Below are 21333 nucleotides of genomic sequence, written 5' to 3'. Positions count from 1 at the left end.
TTGCATCTGGACACAATCTGTCTCTATACTGTCCTTTTTCTTTTCAGCTACGTTTCAGAATGGTTCGTAGCAATCTTGTTTTGATTCGTGACCAGCCAAGATGGTGCTGCGCTCCCACAATGCATTGCGACATTACGTCAACGCCAAAGCCCTTTGCGTGCAGGAGAGTATGCGCATGCGCATTGCCATGGTGGTTTAAAAAATAAAGATATAATGAAAAGTAATTAATAAAAATTAAATATTTAAACATTCCCACAAATGTGCAATGAACATGCAAAAACTCTCTTTATTAGTTGTTGCTGTTTCTTTCTTTCTTTCTTTCTTTTTTTTTTTTTGAAAAATAACGACGTCTCTGAGGCGCGAATTCCGACAGTGAGAGGAACGGCGCCGGATACAGGAGACGGGAAGAAACAAGCCGATTATGTTCGCGTTAATTAGGAGGTTGGAAGATGTAAAATTCTCAATTCTGCCAACTGAACATATACGAGATTTTAATGAGGATGAATAATTAGCCGGCATGGAGGAAACGGACCTTTATTTGGTGGAGTGGCGACAAGGAGCCAAAAGGCGGGTGGCCGGTCTATGAAGCCTCCATCATCAAGCTAGCAGGTGCCTTTTCTCATATAATATTACTTTATTCTCGCTTATTTGGCACGGAAGCGTAGAGCTGCCACCCAGGACAAAGAGAAATATAAGTATATCACGTTATAACGTGAAAAGGTTATCGTTCTAACAATATACTATCATGTTAGTACAATATACTTTTCATGTTTGAACAACATGTTTGAACAACATTGTACGAACAATGTACATAATTATCACATCCGTACAATATTGTGCGAACGTGACAATTATGTATATTGTAATAACGTGATATTATATTATACAAACATGAAAAGCATAATGTTATAACAATAAACATTCAAGTTATAACATGATATAGCTCTATTTTTCTTTTGCCTGGGTGGCAGCTCCACGCTTCCATAATTTGGTAATCAAAATATGTAACTTAATTAATTTTATTGTGATGTACTTTTGCCTTTTCTTATTATTCTACCTTCTCAGAAAGGGAAAAATTACAAATAAAACTGTTTACACTTGTTATATACAATAACTATCAAAACCTATTCACATTTAATTTGGCTTTCACAGAAATCCCACCTCTCCTTCTGGCTACAGAGTACTTACCAAAGTTAGAAACAAAGCACAGTTATGCTTTATTAATGTTCGCTAATTACAATGTTCCACATTTCCTTGCTTTTTAAGTCATTTTTAGGCTTTTTAGAGTTTTTGGGTTTTTTAGCAGTAATGTTTCTGCCTATTTATTTCAGCCCATGAAATCGAACGCAGATCTTCCTGATGTGAGATTTACATAAATGTAAGTAATTTTGTTTGTCATTGTCATTAATGTTGTTGCTGTTGTTGTTTTTGTGCAGTTTGCAATCATATAAACCTAGCAAGCATCAGTCAGCACAGTGACTAACCTAAACAGATTCTTGCTTTATTCACATATATTATATGTAATTATATATACCTGCACATTGTACCTAGGGTTGCAGCCACTTGGCCCCACCCCATTGTTGTGACAGCCCTGATTGTACTTATACACTGCATCTGAACAGGGAACAGTCTGCCACATTATTGTATTTTTAAGTGACTTGTTTGTAATACATGAATTTGTTTCTTACAGATGTCAAAGTCTCAACCTCATGCTGCCCTCCCCCATCCTCCTAAAGTAAGTATTTGTTGTTGTAGTTTTTATACAGTGTCTGTGTCACATGCTAATCATAATTACTGAAATAACTGTTTTCTAACAGATTTTCCAAAACACTAGTTATGTTTGTTGTCATTCAGACTAATACTACTGCTTAGACATTGCTTAGTGGTCATGCATGTTTGACAAGCTTGTTATGATACCAAAACAGTACGCCTATCACAATAACCAATATATCGACTTAACACACAATAAATGTACATGACCTCAATAATTGTTGATGATGCAAATTATCTGTCATTATATTTACAAAAATAAAATATAATAATAACAACACAATGTCAGGAATAGAAATATTTTACTGCTATTATTTGCTGCTATTTTTATAATCATCATTAACATTTCAGTGTTAATAGTGATGTTGCATTCAGATGCACTCAGATGTTCAAATATATTGGTATTATATTAGCCTTTATTACAGGTCCAAAGAAGAACCATTTTAAATGGTTGAGTTGAATCTATAATTTAAATGTTATTAATGCTTTTATGATCTCTGTGTAGAGGGCAGAGACAGGAAAATACACTTTGTGCCAAAATGAGACAGGAAACGCGTCTGCAGAGCATACTTTTGCAGAAGTGAAACTGAAGCCAGAGTTTAAGTGCAAGGGTGTTTAGTATGCATTTATTGCGGATTAAGCCTTAAGTAGTTGTGGTAGACTGAAACAGTTGTTTATATATTTCACATATAAGTCAAGATCATTACACACAGGATGGCCTGAGCCTGGTTGGTTGCTTAAGTTGAGGTCAACTAAGGTTCAGAAAGCAGATGCAAACTCTGCACGTACAGACAGACAAATAGTGAGAGGTCATGACACGTACGCAGTACACAGCATGCACGCGCCCTCGCACGTGCACGCACACACACATACACACCATGGTAGATCTATTTTGGTAGGGCAGAAGTGAAGATGTGTGCCGACGTACTTAGAGGAAGTGCAACAGATGTCCCAGAGGGAAGCAACAGCGAAGACGAGCTGAGGGGAAGCACCGACCCGAAGACAATGTTCTTTAAAGCTATGTTAAAGTTCATGGAACATTTTGTGGTTTAAGTTGACGTAAGGTGTACTTTGTCTGTTTTTGCAAAAGAGGGGGCTTTGTTGTTTCAACCCTATAAAAGTCTTTGTGCTGACGATTGTAGTTAGTTCAATACTGAATCTGAACAGTATTGACTCCGCATATGTGTATTCATTAAAATGCCGTCTAATTGCACACTGGACCGGATCTGTGGTTATTTATGGATTCTTCTCTCAACATTGAACCCTAACAACAATAACATTAAATAACATTGTTTTCTATTTGTTAGAAAAATTACTATTTATTCAAGTTTTTATGGTATCTAATATTTTGATACCTAATTTCCATGATCTAAATATTTTTAGAATTAGATGTTGGTTTGTCAATTGAAAGTGTGTAGATCTTGCATTATTATGGTGTTATATTATGATTATACATTCAAAGACATAAAATGGTCTTAAAATGACAATGACATAACTTGTCGCAATTGTTTATGGGGCAATATACAAACCAACAAAAAGTTGTTATCGTAACAGGCCTTCAAAACAGACGGTTTTATGATTGATAAATTCAAAAAATAAATACATGTAATTTCTCCGAGATTCTCTAATATTCAGTTACAGTTCACAACACAGATACCTGTACATGCTGTATTAGACTGTAAATATAAATCTCTGCATTTAGCATCCCACTAGAAGAGTCACAGTAACTGCCTCTTTTTTCTTTTTTTTTTTTACAAATACCTGTACTATTACTAACACATTTACTGTTTTACTTTTAGCCTGTGGATACAAATGCAGATTTCCTTAATGTAGGTTGTGCATTTTAATTACATCATGTTATTTTTATTATTATTTATTTATTTATTTTATTTTACATTCAAATATGATTGCTAGTAGGTAAAGAATAGTTCACCTATAATTGATATTCCCAATTAATTTCTCACCTCTGATTGAATGCCTTTGTTTGTTTGCCTTTTTTGACTATAACAAAACATTTTTGCAGGATATATATGGTGAACTTATATGCATAGATACAGTCGTAGTGCTTGACACATGCACACACCAGTAGATGTACTAAAAAGGAAATAATTACAATCATGATGTTGATTGCTGATGTCAGTATATATGTTTTAGAGGAATGTTTTGTTTTTCACCCAAAATGAACTATATTGTTTCAGAAGAGATTTATTACCTGACTCTTATATATTGTTCTGTTTTTTGTTTGTTTTTGTTATTTTCAGGTTCAATGGTGCGTGTTCTTCTAATGGCCGCCTTCCCACTGGAGGTTTTGATCCACAGCAATTTAAAAGGTAAACAGCTTTGAAAGTCAGTTCAAATGGTTAGCTAATAGTATTCTAAAAAGCCTACAACTCTGTCACCAGTTTCTTTACCAAAAAGTACCCATAAAAGTATCTCTCAATAGCATATCATTGTAGCTCAAATGTTTAGTTGTACAAATATCAGATTTTTGGAAATCTAAAACTAGTCAAACACTCAAATGTTCATGCTTTTTATAGGAGGACAAAGCAAAACGGACATCGGCGCAGAGTGAAGAACTGCCCTTCATAAGGACACTATGACAGCCATATATAGTAAGTGAAGACTTTCTGTGTATCTAAAATTGCATACAGCACAAGTAACTTACTTTGCAACCATTACAATAGGTTGCAAAGTAAGTTACCAATACAAATAGGTGATGATGCATTGTAGTGGTTGGTCTCAGACAAAGAAGGTCAACAGATTTATGAATGCTGGAGGGTAAGGAGAGACGACCAAAAGGGGTGTTAGCATTACTGTAATGTGAACTGGATAGACTTTCCATCTAGGAAAAAAAAAGAGGTAAAATTATGTGTAAAATATATCTGTATTAATATCTGTATCTATATAAACAGAAATATCTGTTTGCTAAATGAAGCTAGCTAACATAAATCATATTTTTATTTTAACTCTGATAAAAGTAATAGAACTGTGACTTTTGTTTGTTACAGTGGCGGTAAGGAAGAGGTTTCCCAATTTGTGCAGAAGGGCTTTGAGGATTGCAGTGAAAGCTGGGGGAACTGAGACTGCTGGAAAAGGAAAAGAAATTACATTTTAAGTATGTTGACTTATGTTCATACAATCACACACACATATACACACACATATGTGTGTGTATATATATACACACACACATATATGTGTATGTGTGTGTTTCTTTTAGAATGTTTAAGTATGTAATGAGAATAAAATTATAAAATGAATATTCCTTGCTTGATTTATATGCATGTTTTAAACATCAAATAAAGATTTCTTTCAGCTATTACATGTGAATGTGGTTTCTTAGAAATATATGAAGGGTTAATTTTATATATTTTTGAATGATTTTAAATAAGTTTAAATTGTATTTTGAAATATATTTTATAAATATATTTCAAAATATAAAAAAACAGCCAAAAAATATATGTGTTAAAACACATTTCAAAATATATTATAAATATATTTTTTAAATATATTTTAAAATACATTTTGAAATATATTTCAAAATATACAAAAAATGGCCAAAAAATATATGTGCTAAAATATATTTTAGCACATATATTTTTTGGCCATTTTTTGTATATTTTGAAATATATTTCAAAATGTATTTTAAAATATATTTTTTTACCGTATGGGTCAGTAGCCAATTCTGAATTATAACTAACATTAAAAACATGTTTAAGGAGGAGAGAGAGCAAATAAATTCGATTAACAGCTGATCTTTGGGTTTCTGTTCAGTAATCAGCGTGACCTGCGTATAAACGCATAAAAGAGAAAACGTTGGTGTTTCCGTCATGTAGTAACTGCTGGCTTTAACTGTACAAAGGTTGTTCGACACTATGAAACACATACAGACTTCATGATGTTCGGCTAATATTTTTATTGTGAATATTAATCATGAGGGTGACCTGTACACCACGGAGCAAGATCAGCATCTCTCCACGATATCTTCAGATCTCTGAATTAACACAGAATTTCCCAGCTGACTATCTAACTGTCATCTACGAATATGTCACGGGTCATATCAATATGATTTTACAGAAAAGCATCCTTAATACTGCCAACTATTCCAGAGACGTGGAAATCTACAGCATAAAGAACACAAAAATATAGCAGTCTAACGAAACACTGTAACAGAGATGAACCGTCAGTTTGTCGCAGATCAAAGTGGAATGAAAGTGATTGGTTGAACAGGTGTTCGTGATCTGTGTTATCTGCATTTTCATCAGTGTAAGAGACTCAGCAGCAGATTAGACTAACAGTTATACATTTAATAAATTACCAAATGAATCCACGATCGAACCTGTTCCGACAATTTGAGTTTGTATTCCCTCAGCTGCAGACTCGCTGCTGTTTAAATGTTTGAGAGGAAGATTAGATATAAAGCAAACATCAAACATAGACTCAGTCTGCGGTCACATTTGATATGAGGCCAGCACGGATATTGGCTGTGTCCTGTTTTAAGATCATACATGTAAAATTGTTGTCTGACCTCCGTCGATCCAGCCGCTCAGAGTCCGTGGTTACCATGGTTACTGCATAAGCAGCTATAATGTAAACATTACGCAGCATGGGTGTTTATGTTTTTCATTGCAAAAGAACTGTCTGAATGGTTAACTGACGTTAACTTGGATAAATTATAGTTAAGGAGTATCACAGATAACGCCCATGTGAGCTGCTGAAATCAGTAGGCTATTACTGAAATACACGTGCTATATCATAAACTACGATATAAATAGGGAGGTCCTATTAACATGTTTAGTTTTAAAGGACACCTTCCTGCCTTTAGTCTCATTCATGAGCAGTATTAGTTTTCTTCTAACATCCAGAAGTCTGCACGATGGTGTTTCATAGTTTGTAACAAACCTTTTACAGTTAAACATAACATGACCGAAAAAGTAAAAAAAAAAAAAAAAAAAAGAGAGAGAGAGAGAGAGAGAGAGAGAAATCACACAAATTATATGTTAAGCTCATTTATTTTTAGTTAAGTAAACTCTAAAAATTCTAACATAGCTGGTGCTTAGAATACAGTTAAATAACTATTAAAAACAGATGATATAATATTTCTGTCCAGGTTGCAGTCTTCATCTTGAACATGCTGTTGCAAACTCTGCTCCTCTCGGTGGAAATGCGCCTTCTCTTTCCTCTTTGTATAAAAACATTTTAAAAGTCAGTTTAATCTCAAAATTCACTGTTAAATCCGAAACACACCAGATAAAGAAAAGCGAATAGTTCAGTCTAACACATGTGCCAGTGAACATTAAACGTCTGTAAAACTCTGCAGTTATGAAACATAACTTTAATTTGAGCCAAACCGATTTGCTCAGTTGTAAATAAAACAGCGAAGTAAACGTGACCCGACAGACAAAACCTGAGTGAATTAAGTCCAGCGTTTAACCACTGAGAGCTAAAACTCAGGTGAGGTTTCAAAGCTGTGTGCAGGTGATTGGACATCAGCTGCCGATAAAGTGGGTTCGCCTATAAAGTCCTCTGTAAGGAAACAAGCTCCAGCAGCTCTGCGCTCGGGAAAAATACTATATTTACTTATGTTGTGCAGAAAAATGCGCTGACATTGCGTTATATCAAGCACCGGCTGCCCAGTTAAACTGTGACTATCACCAGGTAACGTGGGCGTGTTTCTTGAATTAGCAGCAGGTGTTAAACAGCTGACAGGTGAGGAGGACGCATGCAGGTAAACTGAGGGCCTGCTGAGCTGATCGCTGGTGTCCTGAGAAACATGTCAGCTCGTTCTTTATGTTACAGAAGCACAGAGACACAAGACCAGGCGGAAAGAGACGATCGTTCGGTGAAAATGCGAATCTGTGAATGCAACATGTGGAACACGGAGAGTGGAATATGTAAACAAACCGGTTGACGTAACCCCCTCGGTGCACTCTGCATGCTGACTGTTAGCAGAGCTACTGAAATCTCTGAAAACATCTGAGCACTTTTGCAAACATGTTCTACGTTGACAACCTGACCAGACATGTGAAGATTACGGCGCGACATTCGCGGCTAAAACACTGTTAAAAGTGTAGTTGGTGACAGAAAAACGGGGTATTTTAAAACTACACCACCACCATTGCTGCCTGTGATTTGAAACGCATTCTGGGATACCTGGCTGCCTCAAGTCTACAGAAGCAATCGATTATCTAGGATCGACCTGTTTTGACTTACATTGCACGGCAACCAATCAAATGTTAGAGAAGCTGCATGGGCAGCGTTAACCCCGCCCCCTGGGTTTGATGGGTGAGGCTGACAGATAAAATTAATTCATGATGAGAGCCAGGCGCCAGGACTGCCAAAATGAAATAAATAAATATATCATGAAATAATTAATTAAATGTGTCAATAATTAATTAAAATGTGAAATACACAAATAATTAATTAAATGTGTCAATAATTAATTAATTAAATGTGTCAATAATTAATTAAAATGTGAAATACATAAATAATTAATTAAATGTGTCAATAATTAATTAATTACATGTGTCATAACTATGTATTTAATTAATTAATTCCCATTTTAATTAATTATTGCCACATTTAATTAATTATTTAATGGTGTATTTAAGTAATTCATTATGGCAGTCCTGGCGTTCCATAGCATCCAGGGCTGGACTGGGACAAAACAATCGTCCCGGGCATTTTGACTAGAGACCGGCCCACCATTATAGGAAAAATCATAAAGCCTTTGAATGAAAACAAACACTGTTGTGACAGTGATGTACACTGTTCTGATGGTATATATGTATCAATCTATCAATCGTTTGTTGTAAGACTCAGATAATTATTTTTTTTTAAAGCGAGACATTTTAAATGAGATTAATAAAGAAAAGTATTTCCTTGTGCCCCCCTTTCACTGTTAATGCCCTACCTGGCCCCCTGGCAACACTTTGCTAGACCCGCCCCTGCACAGTTACCAGCTGTCAGCTACTTAGAAAAGGATGCTGGTGTTATTTGTCTCTCAGAAACAGTTCATAACTTCCCTTCAACTCATTCATGTCACCTAAAAGGTAAACCTGTTTCTCCATCACCTGTTCAGCTCTGATGATTCAGTAAGGACATCTCCTGGTTTCATCTTCATGTTTCCCTCTCACCAGATAACCAAACCGATATCATGACCAGCAGCTTTACAGCTGTGGCTCCAGCAAACATCAGCTGATACTAGAAATTAATATTAAATAAATTCTAACAACAGCTGATCAAGCTTAAACGTGCTGCTGTTGTTTAACGCGACCTCCGCTGGTTTCCTATTTCTGGCGCAAAGTGGGCAATAAATAAACAAGAGAGAAAAGCCGATCAGCTGATCATTGATCAGTTTCGTGATTGAAGTAGAAACGGGAGAGGAGAGAATGAGAGAAGAAGAGGCAGCTGTGCAGCTTCAGCTTTGTGTCTTTTTCATTGTAGCTGAAGTCCGGGACAAACTGTGTTCCTTTTCACCTCAGTACGAAACGCGTAATATTTTCTCTGAATACGAGACGATTCTGTTTTTTAGGGGACGGTTGGCAACTCTAATAATTAACCGTATGAACAAAATAAAGTTCAACATCAGTAACATAGCACCCACCCAGCTGTATAGAAACTCCGTCATGCTAGCTAGCACGCAGTACGAAAATGTCAGCATACCGAAAATAAACTCCACCTAAACTTGGTTTATATCTGACCCAGATAGACTGCAGGTCATAACTTCTTACCTGAAGTTCAGTTCACCTGACACGCGGACCGGCGGCCGCTTCGGGTCTCTCCTCTTGCCTCCCTTTTCCTTCATCCACCTGCTGGCCTCCACCACTTGCTAATGTTATTGAATCTGTGGAAGCTCCGCGATATCCACCACACGAAGTAACGAGTAACGAGCCTATCTAAATCCCAGTAACGAGTTACGTGTTCCTGGTTTTGGCATAATAACTAGTTACCGTGCTCGTTACCACAATAATAACGTAGTTACTGTAACGCGTTACTTAATAACGCGTTAGTCCCAACACTGGCTATCAGTCATGCCTGTTAGAATCATTGCATAGATTTTATTTTACTGTTTAGTATATGGGGTAAATGTAAACGTACTAATTTTTTATATACTTGATTATATTTTGCTCAGTATTAAGCATAATTACATATCAGCAAAATGACACATGGCTATGGTTCTGTGTTCAGTCACATATAATGATGGTTTTGTTGGTGAGTTCTTATCTTCTCGCATTTCTGCAGTCACCCACTAATCTACCGAAGTTGAAACTGGATCGTGTATAAGCACAGAAAACTCAGACATCTGAAACATTTTTACTACTGAAACTAATTTTTAACATATTGTTCAAACTTATATTTTCATTTACCTTGGCTATGGAATAATCCTTTAATTCTTAATTATTTGAAAACAGCACTCTGATCATAAAGCTAGATGGTTTCACAACTTCACAACTGAAAGTTTACTCACTTTCAATTGTGATGGCAAGACTTCTGCTTCTCTCTACCTCACATCACCTGACAAGGTAGTGTATAGAAACACAGATAGTGTATGAAATATGCTTAGTGGATGATGGGAATCCCCCACCCCACCCAGCAGCCTAAAGGATATTTCCAGACTGCCTAATCCAGACCTCCCATTTTTTAGTTATTCTTTGTATTTTGGTGTTGTGATGGTGTCACAAATTCAGAAATAATCCACTTTGAACTTCTGTTTCCGCTGTTCATACATCATAGTTTGGATTAAAATAGATGTTTTTATAATATTAAAAACATTTGAAAGAGCCTTACTTTCTATATTACCTGACTGCTAATTTTCACAACACCTAAAAGTACTACAGTGATTCAAAATGATGCCTATTGCTTTGGATCTGCAGAAAGTTAGGCCTAACTCACACAGTTATGAACATTAAACTCAATGAATGAAATTTGTTCAGTATTTCTTTGGTTTGGTTTTACAGAAAAAAGAATTTTAAAAAAGTAATGTAAAGTGAATTCAAAGAAACAGTGAAGACTGTAATAATTAAGAATTTCTGTTTGAACACATTATCTACTGTTCCCTGATTCAAAGCACAAGGAGTTGATTTCTGGGTAGTGATGAGGGCAATAGTAAAGAGGCATTTACGGGCAAACACATTTTTACTTTATTTTGTTTCTTGGTTTAGTTACATCACAGATATGTGAGTAATGTTGCAATCTGAAAATATAACACTGCTTGTTTGGGCTGACTTACTCGTAAACTGCTGCTAAAACAGTAGAGACCTCATTTTAGTCACTATTCTGTCACTTTGACTATGTTGGCATTCCTGGAGCCAGACTTCAGTATTTGAAATGTAACAATAAACTTAATAGATTTTCTAAACCAGGGGTAGAATAAGGCATAGACGATAGGGTTGAGGCACGAATTAAAATAGAAAAGACATAGAACAAATGCAGAAGATGATCCGTTGAGGAAGGCATTCTGGCCTGTGAGTGTGACACAATAAAATGGTAAGGTGCATGACAAGAATGCAATTACAACAATACCAAGAGTCCTGGCTGCTTTCATCTCTGATTTCTTTGGATTTCCCTTCCTTGAACACTGGTATGTGACACCTGCAGTATGAGACCGCATGGCCCGAACCTGAGACACAACCACTACAAATATTCTCAAATACAGAACTATAATGACAGTAATAGGAAGTAGGAAGTTCAAAGCAAGATCTGCAACATATTCAATAAAGTTAATATGGACAACACACTCTCCCACACAAGAATTAAACCTGCTTTGCTGTTTCAAGTTGTCCTTTAAGAGGTAACTACCAGCAAGGGCAGAAAAGCTCCAACACAGTGAAACACAGGTCTGAACTCTTTTTGCAGTGACTTTGATGGGATAATGCAGAGGATCACAAATGGCCACATAACGGTCAACTGATATCAGTACCATGGTTCCTATTGAGGAAGAGGTGTTAATTGTGCCAATAACATAATACAGAATACACATGAATTCACCAAAATACCAGCAGCCGTCTATAAACATTATGTAAAAGAGCAAATAGAGACCCACAAAGAAATCGGAGACAGCCAGAGAGAGGAGGAGGAAGTTGGTGGGAGTATGGAGCTGCCTAGAGAAATAAGAAAGAAAGCACTTATTTGCAGCATAAATTCATAGTTGTTTTGTTTTGAAGTTTTTCCTTAAAAACAGCTATTAATCTTTTAACTTTACAAAATATGTGGCTACTTGAAGTGGGAGATGGAGACGATGACCAGCAGGTTAAGAGTTGCAGTGAGCACAGAGATAGAAGATATTATCATGTAAATGAGCATGGAAACTGAGACAGGACGCAGAGCCTTTCTGCAAGAGGAGTTGAGCAGATGTGGAAAGCAGAATTCAACCCCCTCCATCATCATCACAGGAGGTGAGCTGATTAGGTTTATCTTGTTCTTTTACTCCTCCCAACATGTTCTCTTCATTAAAAAAGGTCCCTCCTTCCACATATTGAGCCCTATGTACATTTGCTCCATAAGGGTTCACAGACCAATTTTAGTATCTGTAATGGACAATGGTGTGAAAAAATGTTTGCCTCCTTCCTGAATTCCTTTTTTTTTTTTGGTATATTTGTCACACCTAAATGTTTCAGACCATCAAACAAATTAAAATATCAGACAAAGATTACACAAGAAAACAAAATAAAGTTTCATAATGAAGGGCTTTATTATTAGGGGGCAAAAAATCAAATTCCAATCAAGCGTGTTGGAGGAATTTTGGCCCACCCATCTTTGCAGAATTGCTGTAATTCAGGAGTAATTGGAGGGTTTTGAGATAAGATAAGATAAGATACGATACGATAAGATAAGATAACTTTTATTAGTCCCACACGTGGGAAATTTGTTTTGTCACAGCAGAAAGTGGACAGTGCAAAGTTATATAGCAAAAATTAGAGAACACTGGAATACAATAAGAACATAAATAAAGATACTGTACACAACTGTACAGAATAGAATAGAATAGAATAGAATAAAATACTATATACAATAGAATCAAATCAAATAATATATACAATAGGATAAAAATAGAATACAAATGCTATATACAACTGAGTAAAAATACAACTTTGTCATAAAAAGAGTATTGCACTTAGTCTTATTGCACATGTGTGGGTTTGTGTGTGTTTGATCAGCTGCAAAAGTCTTTGTGATCGGGGCGATCGTGGCTCAAGAGTTGGCAGTTTGTCTTGTGATCAGAAGGTTGCTGCAGTCTCTGTCGTTGTGTCCTTGGGCAAGACACTTCACACGTTGCCTACTGGTGGTGGTCAGAGGGCCCGGTGGCGCCAGTGTCCGGCAGCCTCGCCTCTGTCAGTGTGCCCCAGGGCAGCTGTGGCTACAATGTAGCTTGCCACCAGCAAGACAGCAGTAGGGAGGTAAGACCTGCGAAATCTCTCCGTCCGACATTGAGGGTGCCGCAGCCTGCCACTGAAAGAGCTGCTCAGTACTGTCAAAGTCTCCTGCATGGGGTGGGAGATGTTGTCCAACAGGGATGACAGCTTAGCCACCATTCTCCTATCACTCACCACCTCCACTGGGTCCAGAGGGCATCCTAGAACAGAGCTGGCATTGGAGGATGTTTGTGCCTGCGGAAGTCTACCACCAGCTCCTTGGTTTTATTAGTGCCACTCCAAAGTCTTTGGTTTGTTTTCTCAAGGCATTAAGAGATGGTGTTTTTTGGACCATTGTCCTGCTGCAGAACCCAAGTGCGCTTCAGCTTGAGGTCACAAACAGATGGCTGGACATTGGAACGTGGGTTGTACTCAGTAGTTGAGAGGAGGCGGTAGAAATACTTAGCAGGACTGTCAGAAAAACTGATGACCGCACTGGTACAGGGAATTCCACAGTACTTGTCCTTTATTGCACACTCTCTTCATCAACCTTACAAGGCCCGGTTGAACGGCTGCTGCTTATCATACATGAAGCACAGTGTCCCTACAACCCATAACAATGCAAATTGTTAGAAAGGTAAAAGATATAAGGTCCATCTCGGTCCATACACTCACGTGCAAGCACATTGCTCTCATACTCCACAGAGGGCAGTGGCGCATACTTGCGACATCACTAACTCATACCTTATGGTGTCTTAAAGAGACACCACACAATTGTGACTGTTACAACATTCTTGTCACAAGCTGTGTGTGAATTATTTAGGACCCAAGATGCAGCAGCTCTGGTGCAAGTGAGTTTATTAACCAAATGTGGATACAACAGAGATGGCGAGGTTGAACATGAAACTAAGAAAATCTAAACTGGGAAAAACTAACAGAAACTAACTTGAAACAGAGATGCAGGGAGGCACTGGGAAATACACAGAACGACGGACAGAGAGACGCAGATGAACCAGCAACGAGGACGAGGTACCACACACTATATGACATCACCCTACCTGACACCCTAAACCATTTCTTCGCCCGCTTTGACCAAGAAAACAGGGACACCGTCACCCATCCTGCCATCACAGAGAGGGACGACGCTCCCATCCAGCTGGAGCAGCACCAGGTCAGAGCCACACTGCGCAGAGTCAACGTGAGGAAAGCAGCTGGTCCTGACGGTGTAGCCGGTAGAGTGCTTAAAGCATGTGCAGACCAACTAGCAGAGGTTTTCACCACCATCTTCAACCTCTCACTGCTACAGTCTGTAGTACCATCCTGCCTTAAGTCAGCCACCATCGTTCCAGTGCCCAAGAAGAACACAGTGAGCTGCTTGAATGACTATCGTCCAGTTGCTTTAACACCCATAATTGCCAAATGTTTCGAACAGCTCATCATGTCACACATTAAAGCTGCCATCCCTGCAAACCTCGATCCACACCAGTTTGCATACAGGGCAAACAGGTCGACAGAGGATGCCATAATAACAGCTCTTCACACAGCCCTCACACACCTGGACTGTAGTAACACCTATGTGAGAATGCTATTTGTGGACTTCAGCTCTGCCTTCAATACAGTTCAACCCCACAAACTGGTTAATAAACTAAGCAACTTAGGACTCAGCAGCTCACTGTGCAGCTGGATACTGGACTTCCTGAGCAACAGACCCCAGAACGTAAGAATGGGAGAGCACACCTCCTCCACCCTCATTCTGAATGTGGGTGTCCCACAGGGGTGTGTCCTCAGTCCCCTCTTATACTCACTTTTCACCCATGACTGTTCACCAATCCACACCAGTAACACCATTATAAAATTTGCTGATGACACCACTGTCATAGGACTGATCGACAACAACGATGATTCAGCCTACAGAGAGGAGGTTCAGCATCTGAAGCAATGGTGTGACGACAACAACCTGCATCTGAACACAGCCAAGACCAAGGAGATGGTAATCGACTTCAGAAGAACAAAGCGATCTGAGCACTCTACCCTCTACATTGATGGGGAGGAGGTAGAACGGGTAGAAAGCTTTAAGTTCCTCGGAGTCCACATCTCGGTCGACCTTACCTGGTCCACAAACATCTCCCACCAGGTAGGGAAAGCACAACAAAGGCTGTACTTCCTCAGGAAACTACGTCAGGCCCAGTTACCCCAAAGACTACTAGTAAACTTCTACCGCTCCACCATTGAGAGCCTTCTGACTTACTGCTGCACACTCTGGTTCAACTGCTGCACTGCGGAGGACAAGAGGAAACTGCAGCGGGTGGTGAGGGCAGCAGAGCGGGCAATCGGCACTTCACTAACTCCCCTCAGAGACATCTATACTGGCAGACTTCAGCAGAAAGCCAGCATCATCGTTAAAGACCCCTCGCACCCTGGACACTCACTTTTTTCCCCCCTTCCCTCTGGTAAACGGTACAGGTCCATCAGGTCGAAGACAAACAGACTCAACAGAAGTTTTTACCCACAGGCTGTCAAACATGCCCTACCTCCACCCTGATTGGAGGATAACTGCACTGCCAACACTCATGGACATTACACCTTATTTATAAATCGTATTTCTGTTTATACTTCAATGCAAACAACACCCTTACCACTTTAAACTGTATTTATTATAACATTATTTAGTATAGTTCCAACAGCACCCCCCCCCCCCCTCAATGTGCAATATCACTGATCACACTGCACCTCTCAATGCACCTGCTAGTTAGATGGCATGTATGTGTATGTATATAGATGTAAGCGTGTATGTGGAAATATGTGTGTGTATGCATGTACGGATGCAGATATGTATATATACATATATGTATGTATGTGCGTGTATGTTTGCAGGTGTATGTATAACTTGTACATATCTTTCTTGTGTAAATGTAAATTTGTCATTGTGTAAATACTTACGCTATTGTGTACTCCACACACATGGAGAGATGCCAAACTGCCTTTCACTGTTCTTGTAACAGTGACAATAAAAAGCTATTCTATTCTAAATACACACACCAGGAATCAAGGGATGGGAAACAGGAGGGGAACACACCTGGAAGACATCACAGCTGACAAGGCAGGGGAACGTAAACAGAACGCACTGACATCAGACAGGGACCTTCAAAGTAACACAGGAACACATACATGCAAAGACACAGACTAAGAAATGCGAACTAAACACAGAGACCTTACTACACAAAAGGGGACACACAGGCAGGGATAACACCAACAGAGGGAACACAACTAAACCCTGGGAAACCAAACCACAACAGTCATAATACATAAAACTATCAAAAGTAAAAGTACAACGACCAAAAACACTGGGTCACTGACCCAGGACCATGACAATTCTCCTTCAGGGTGTTTTGGTAGGCAGCAAATTCCATGGTTCCATTTACCACAGCAAGTCTTCCTGTCTGAGTCATTTTGACCCAGCATTTTCAGTTTCTTGTATTTTGGTATTTTTCTGTATTATGATTCATGTTCTGATTCTTTAGTTGTGCTGTTTTGATTATTATTATTCTAGGTTTAGGTCAGTGTCAAGTCTTTCCAGTGTTCAGTTCCTAGTTTTACATTTGAGATTTTTGTAAGTGTTTATTTTCATGAAGTGTTCTTCGAGCATTAAAATCCCCAATTGATCTCCCTATCACCACGATATTTTACTTTTGGTATGATGTTCCTTTTCTGAAATGATCCGTTACTTTTAAGCTAGATGTAATGGGACACACACCTTCTAGAAAATTCCACTTTCATCTTGTCAGTTAACAGAGTACTTTCCCAAGCCTTTGGGAATCATCAAAATGTTATCTTATCTATTTTGCCTTATCTAACTCTGCCATGCAGGCCATCTCTTCCTTATGGTGGAGTCATGAATACTGACCTAAACTGAGGCAAGTGAAGCCTGCAGTTCTTTGTGTTGTTCTGGGGTATGTCCGTGAAGGTTCTTAGTCATCCAGGTCATCGTAGTCTAAGGAGCTTGGAAAGAAAAGTGTCTGGACTTCTTTAAGTTGCTTGAAGACATTCAATTCAATTCAATTCAATTTTATTTATATAGCGCCAAATCACAGCAAAAGTCACCTCAAGACATCTAAGGAGCTGGGAAAGACTTGGCGGTCCATCTGCATCTAAAGGATAATGGTCACTCTTTAGAGGATACCAATGTTCACATTTTAGACAGAGTAGACAGATGGGTTGAAAGAGGAATGAAAGAACCATCTATGTCCACTGTGAACAACCACCTTTGAACAGAGGCGGTGATTTATGACACCAACTGTCTGCCAGCTATAATCCAGTTTTGAGATCCTTTCCCAAATGCCTTAACACCCACTCACATCCTGGGCCTTTAGACCTCAGGAAATTATATGGGTGGAGCTAGGTTTCACAGCAGGTTCACATGCAACCTTAGCTGATTGTGATCTATACCCGTTTTCACACCTTGGCTCATGTGATTCGGTAGAGGCTCTTTAGAGGGGTCCATGTCCCCTTGGGGGACACTCCCATAAGGCTTAAATCTGGGACTACACCATTTGACCTTAGAATTGAAAAAGTGCTCTGGGGCCTCTGGATGTCTGGGGCTTGGATCTCCTCCATGCCTGCTTCATGCCCTGGGGGACGAGGCTATGGCTTCTCACACCCTATAGCAGATTGTTACATGGTGAAACCTTTACAATACAAGTGCGCTCATGCATACAGGTGTGCACACAGGTGTACACACGGGTGCTCACGCAGACAAACGATCAACTTGGTAATGTAAATCCACTGGGCATATTCCTTGGCCTTCAGACAATAATTTTGATGGCTAAAGAACCAAAAGGGACAGGAAAAAAAAATGAAGAAGCTTCTCACATGAGCGGTGTCTTCAAGCAACTTAAAGGAGTCCAGACACTTTTCTTTCCAAGCTCCTTAGAGTCTATGGTCATGGCAAATTCTCATTCGCATGACCAAAACCCACTGATCAATGGCCATGAGTACCATTCACAGAGAGTTGGGGAATGGCTGCAATCACAGCATTGTAAGATGGCGAAAGATGTACCCTTAGGCCCCCTCCTCCATTCAGAGATGGTCTTTCCCTTTTCGTGTAAATGGCCTCCTTGACTCCGTGCTCAAATCAGCGTTCCTCCCTGTCCAGGATGTGTACATCCTCATTGAAAGAGTGTCCACTGGCCTGTAGGTGTAAATAGACTGCAGAGTCCTGGCCTGACGAGGTAGCTCTTCTGTGTTGTGCCATCTGCTTCGCCAAAGGTTGTTTGGTTTCCCCGATGTATAAATCCTGGTAATCCTCCTGGCACTTAACAGTGTACACTATGGCTGTATCCCAATTCAGGGTCTGCAGCCTTAAAGGCCGCATTTTAAGGCCGATTACGTCACAGCGACGCGCCAAAGGCTGTCCAAATTCAAAGGCTGCTCGAAATGCGGCTCTGATGCGTCCTTCATTTCCCTGAATTTTAAGGACGTGGCGGTGTAGACTTCGTGGCCCAACATATCCCACAATTGTCTGTGAAGGTTCTCAGTCATCCAGGTCATCGTAGTCAAAGGAGTTTGCAAAGAAAAGCGTCTGGACTTCTTTAAGTTGCTTGAAGACGTTTCACCTCTCATCCGAGAAGCTTCTTCAGTTCTAAGATCAAATGGCCGAGAGTCCCAGATTTAAACCCAGTGGGAGTATCCCACAATTCATAGCGCGGCAGTCGGCATGGATAATTTTGCCGCAGACAGCAGAAGCGGAGCCGCCGAAGAGTAAACTGTTAAAGGTAAGTACTGAATAATATGTCACTTATTTATGTGCAAATGTTGAATAATGGAGAACATTAAAACATTACTGTTGGCCACATGTCGGCAAAGTTATGTGACATTAGCGATGTTTGTACTTTCAGCGTTAACTTGATTTTAAAGCCTTTCAAATATACGCCGTTTAATAGTCGACCTTAATCTTACAGAGAATGTGACGATTTCATGGATAATTAAAGTCAGTCATATATCCACAAACACAACAAGCTGAAAGTCAGTGATGCTGCTCGGTTTGCAGTCCTGAATATCACGGCACAAGCAGGATTCACTGCACTGTTAATGTTAGCTATGTTATATTGCTGCCTCTGTTCGGTGGTGTCGAGCCAAACGGACTTTAACGTGTGTTTGAACGAGCTGACGGTTCACTCGTTAAGCTGAAAGAAAGATGCTTTAATCACAGGAGTCACACATGTGTCCACTGGACCATCTGGGAACTCTTCTTGTTTAGCACTCGTAATAACACAAACACTAAATCCTCCTTCTCTTGTGCTGTTTTGTAGCAGTGTATACACCTGAGACTGTAACCTGTCTGTCTGTCCTGCACTCTCTCTCTGTTTCTTTCTCTCTGATTGTGGAATAAAAGTATGAACATGTATTTATAAGTTACACTTGTGTTTGAATCCTGCAGCTTATCACACATTTGATTTCCATGTGTGACAACTGCAAGTGTCCAGAGTGAGGACAGACTGAAGGACCCACTGCTGCACATCATCTGTGAGGCTTTGCACCCCTGATGATCCACCAGGACAAACTCAGCAGTGTGTGAGGAAGAGGAGGAGGAAGAGCCAGCAGCAGCTGAGAGATGGAGAGAATAGACAGACTGTTCCCTGTTTGTGAAGGACTGCTAGAAAAGTTTAACATAACTAATTGTCTGTCCTGAATCAGTCTTATTAGGTAATGTTCAAATAATTTTATCATCCCAGTGTTTTCAGTGTGGGAGAAAGTACTCAGGGCCTTCAAGTTACACACTATGAAAGGCAGCAACAAGTTTAATATTCAGAAACCTAAAGTATGTATCAGCAGCAGAATGGAGCTAAAAATAAATGTTTGTTTCAGTTCTATGAAGCTTTGAGTATTTTGGATTAGTAGTACTGCTGTGTTTGTTGCATCATATTGCTGTAATTGTTTATATGCTTTACATATTCTGAGGTAAGTTGATCTATAGTGTTACATCATATTCTATAAGGATGTTATGTGTTTGTATACTTTCTGCCGAGTTTGACCCATTTAGCAGAAGTCAGCCTGTTTAAGGCTCTGATATCTATTCTGTATGACTTACAGCAGTTATGACATGGTCTGATTTTCTCACCCAATAAAGGAATATTTCATATATCAGTCTACTCTTCATTTTATCAGAAACAGTTTTCACAGCTCATACATTTACTTTTTACACATATATATAAGCATTGAGCCAAATTTAGTAATGCCAACAAATTAAACGAACAATATTTGTCTCTTATATATAATACACCTATATATACACTGTCAAAGATACTTGTCTTTGAGTGAAGGTTTAAGGTGATAGGAAATATAAATAACTCCAACTTGAATCTTTACTGGAGCTCAGTATTTGACACAGAGTTCACTCACATGAATTTCACTCACATGTGCTGTACCTGCATATGTGATGTGACAATAAAAGTGATTTGATTTGAGACTTCAAACTCACTGCTGTAATAACTAATAATGATTAATATAATAACTATAATATTGGACATATCATATTTACACTGACTTTAGTCTCATGAACAACATAATGTAATTGTTATTTACTAGTTAATCTTAAAATGACTGTTCAGTACAGATATGAAGCCCAACAACCATGTTTTACAGTCCTGTGGTCTCAGCCTCAGATACTTATTAAATCACACAAAGCTCGTGTAGAAACAAACAAACAAATGAACAAAATATGTTCTCCTTCATTTATGTCAACCACACGTTTCCTGCTATCATGTTTGCTAGGCAACCTGGGCAGCGCGACGGAGGCTAGACCGTCCCATTTCACAAGCCTCGCACTTCTGGCCTTAGCGGTCTTTGAGTACGCGGCCCTTGAGGACCGTTGAGGCTGCGTACTTTAAGGCTGCAGAGCCTGAATTGGGATACAGCCTATGTTACTCTGTTACTCCTGACACGTACGGGATCACTACAGGTTTTCGCACAGGCAGCGGTTGTCCTTCTCTCCTGGATCGGCTGGAGCTTTCTTTTGGCGCCTTCCCAGCTTTGACAAAAGTCCAGCTGGGATAACCACATTTACTCAGGGCCTTCTTGATGTGCTGTTCTTCTGCCTCTCTGGCCGCTGTGTCAGTGGGGATGGTGTTCACTCTGTGTTGTAGAGTCCTGATGATGCCCAGTTTGTGCTCCGGTGGATGATGAGAGTCAAACCTTAAATACTGATCCCTAT

General features: G+C 39.2%; 1 protein-coding gene and 1 long non-coding RNA gene across 2 annotated transcripts; one reads left to right on the top strand and one right to left on the bottom strand.

Annotated features, from left to right (window-relative positions):
• Positions 1 to 369: 369 nt before the first annotated feature.
• On the top strand, positions 370 to 4791 carry LOC109197362 (uncharacterized). The gene is made up of 7 exons (XR_002058474.2): positions 370 to 609; positions 1332 to 1378; positions 1691 to 1735; positions 3570 to 3599; positions 4032 to 4100; positions 4308 to 4382; positions 4779 to 4791. It is a non-coding gene; the product is annotated as an uncharacterized LOC109197362 (long non-coding RNA).
• Positions 4792 to 11044: 6253 nt separating this feature from the next.
• Positions 11045 to 16573, bottom strand: LOC100690607 (trace amine-associated receptor 13c-like). Its single transcript, XM_019352381.1, has 3 exons — positions 16482 to 16573; positions 11990 to 12103; positions 11045 to 11873 (listed from the first exon to the last, which is right to left on the bottom strand). Exons 1-3 carry the CDS (start codon positions 16571 to 16573, stop codon positions 11045 to 11047), a joined length of 1035 nt encoding a protein of 344 aa, XP_019207926.1.
• Positions 16574 to 21333: the final 4760 nt, after the last annotated feature.

The sequence above is a fragment of the Oreochromis niloticus genome, linkage group LG16, assembly GCF_001858045.2.
Source record: "Oreochromis niloticus isolate F11D_XX linkage group LG16, O_niloticus_UMD_NMBU, whole genome shotgun sequence".
Classification (NCBI taxonomy): Eukaryota; Metazoa; Chordata; class Actinopteri; order Cichliformes; family Cichlidae; genus Oreochromis; species Oreochromis niloticus.
Note: the sequence above shows the minus strand (reverse complement) of the source record. Positions and strands in the feature narration are given on the sequence as shown.

What these genes read in the sequence shown, in the direction of transcription:
- LOC100690607 (XM_019352381.1), bottom strand. Translation starts at nt 16,573, where the DNA reads ATGACTCAGACAGGAAGACTTGCTGTGGTAAATGGAACCATGGAATTT. An exon ending in GAGAATTGTCATGGTCCTGG is followed by an intron (nt 12,104 to 16,481) that starts GTCAGTGACCCA and finishes CTCCTCTTGCAG; the next exon opens with AAAGGCTCTGCGTCCTGTCT. An exon ending in GTCTCCATCTCCCACTTCAA is followed by an intron (nt 11,874 to 11,989) that starts GTAGCCACATAT and finishes TTATTTCTCTAG; the next exon opens with GCAGCTCCATACTCCCACCA.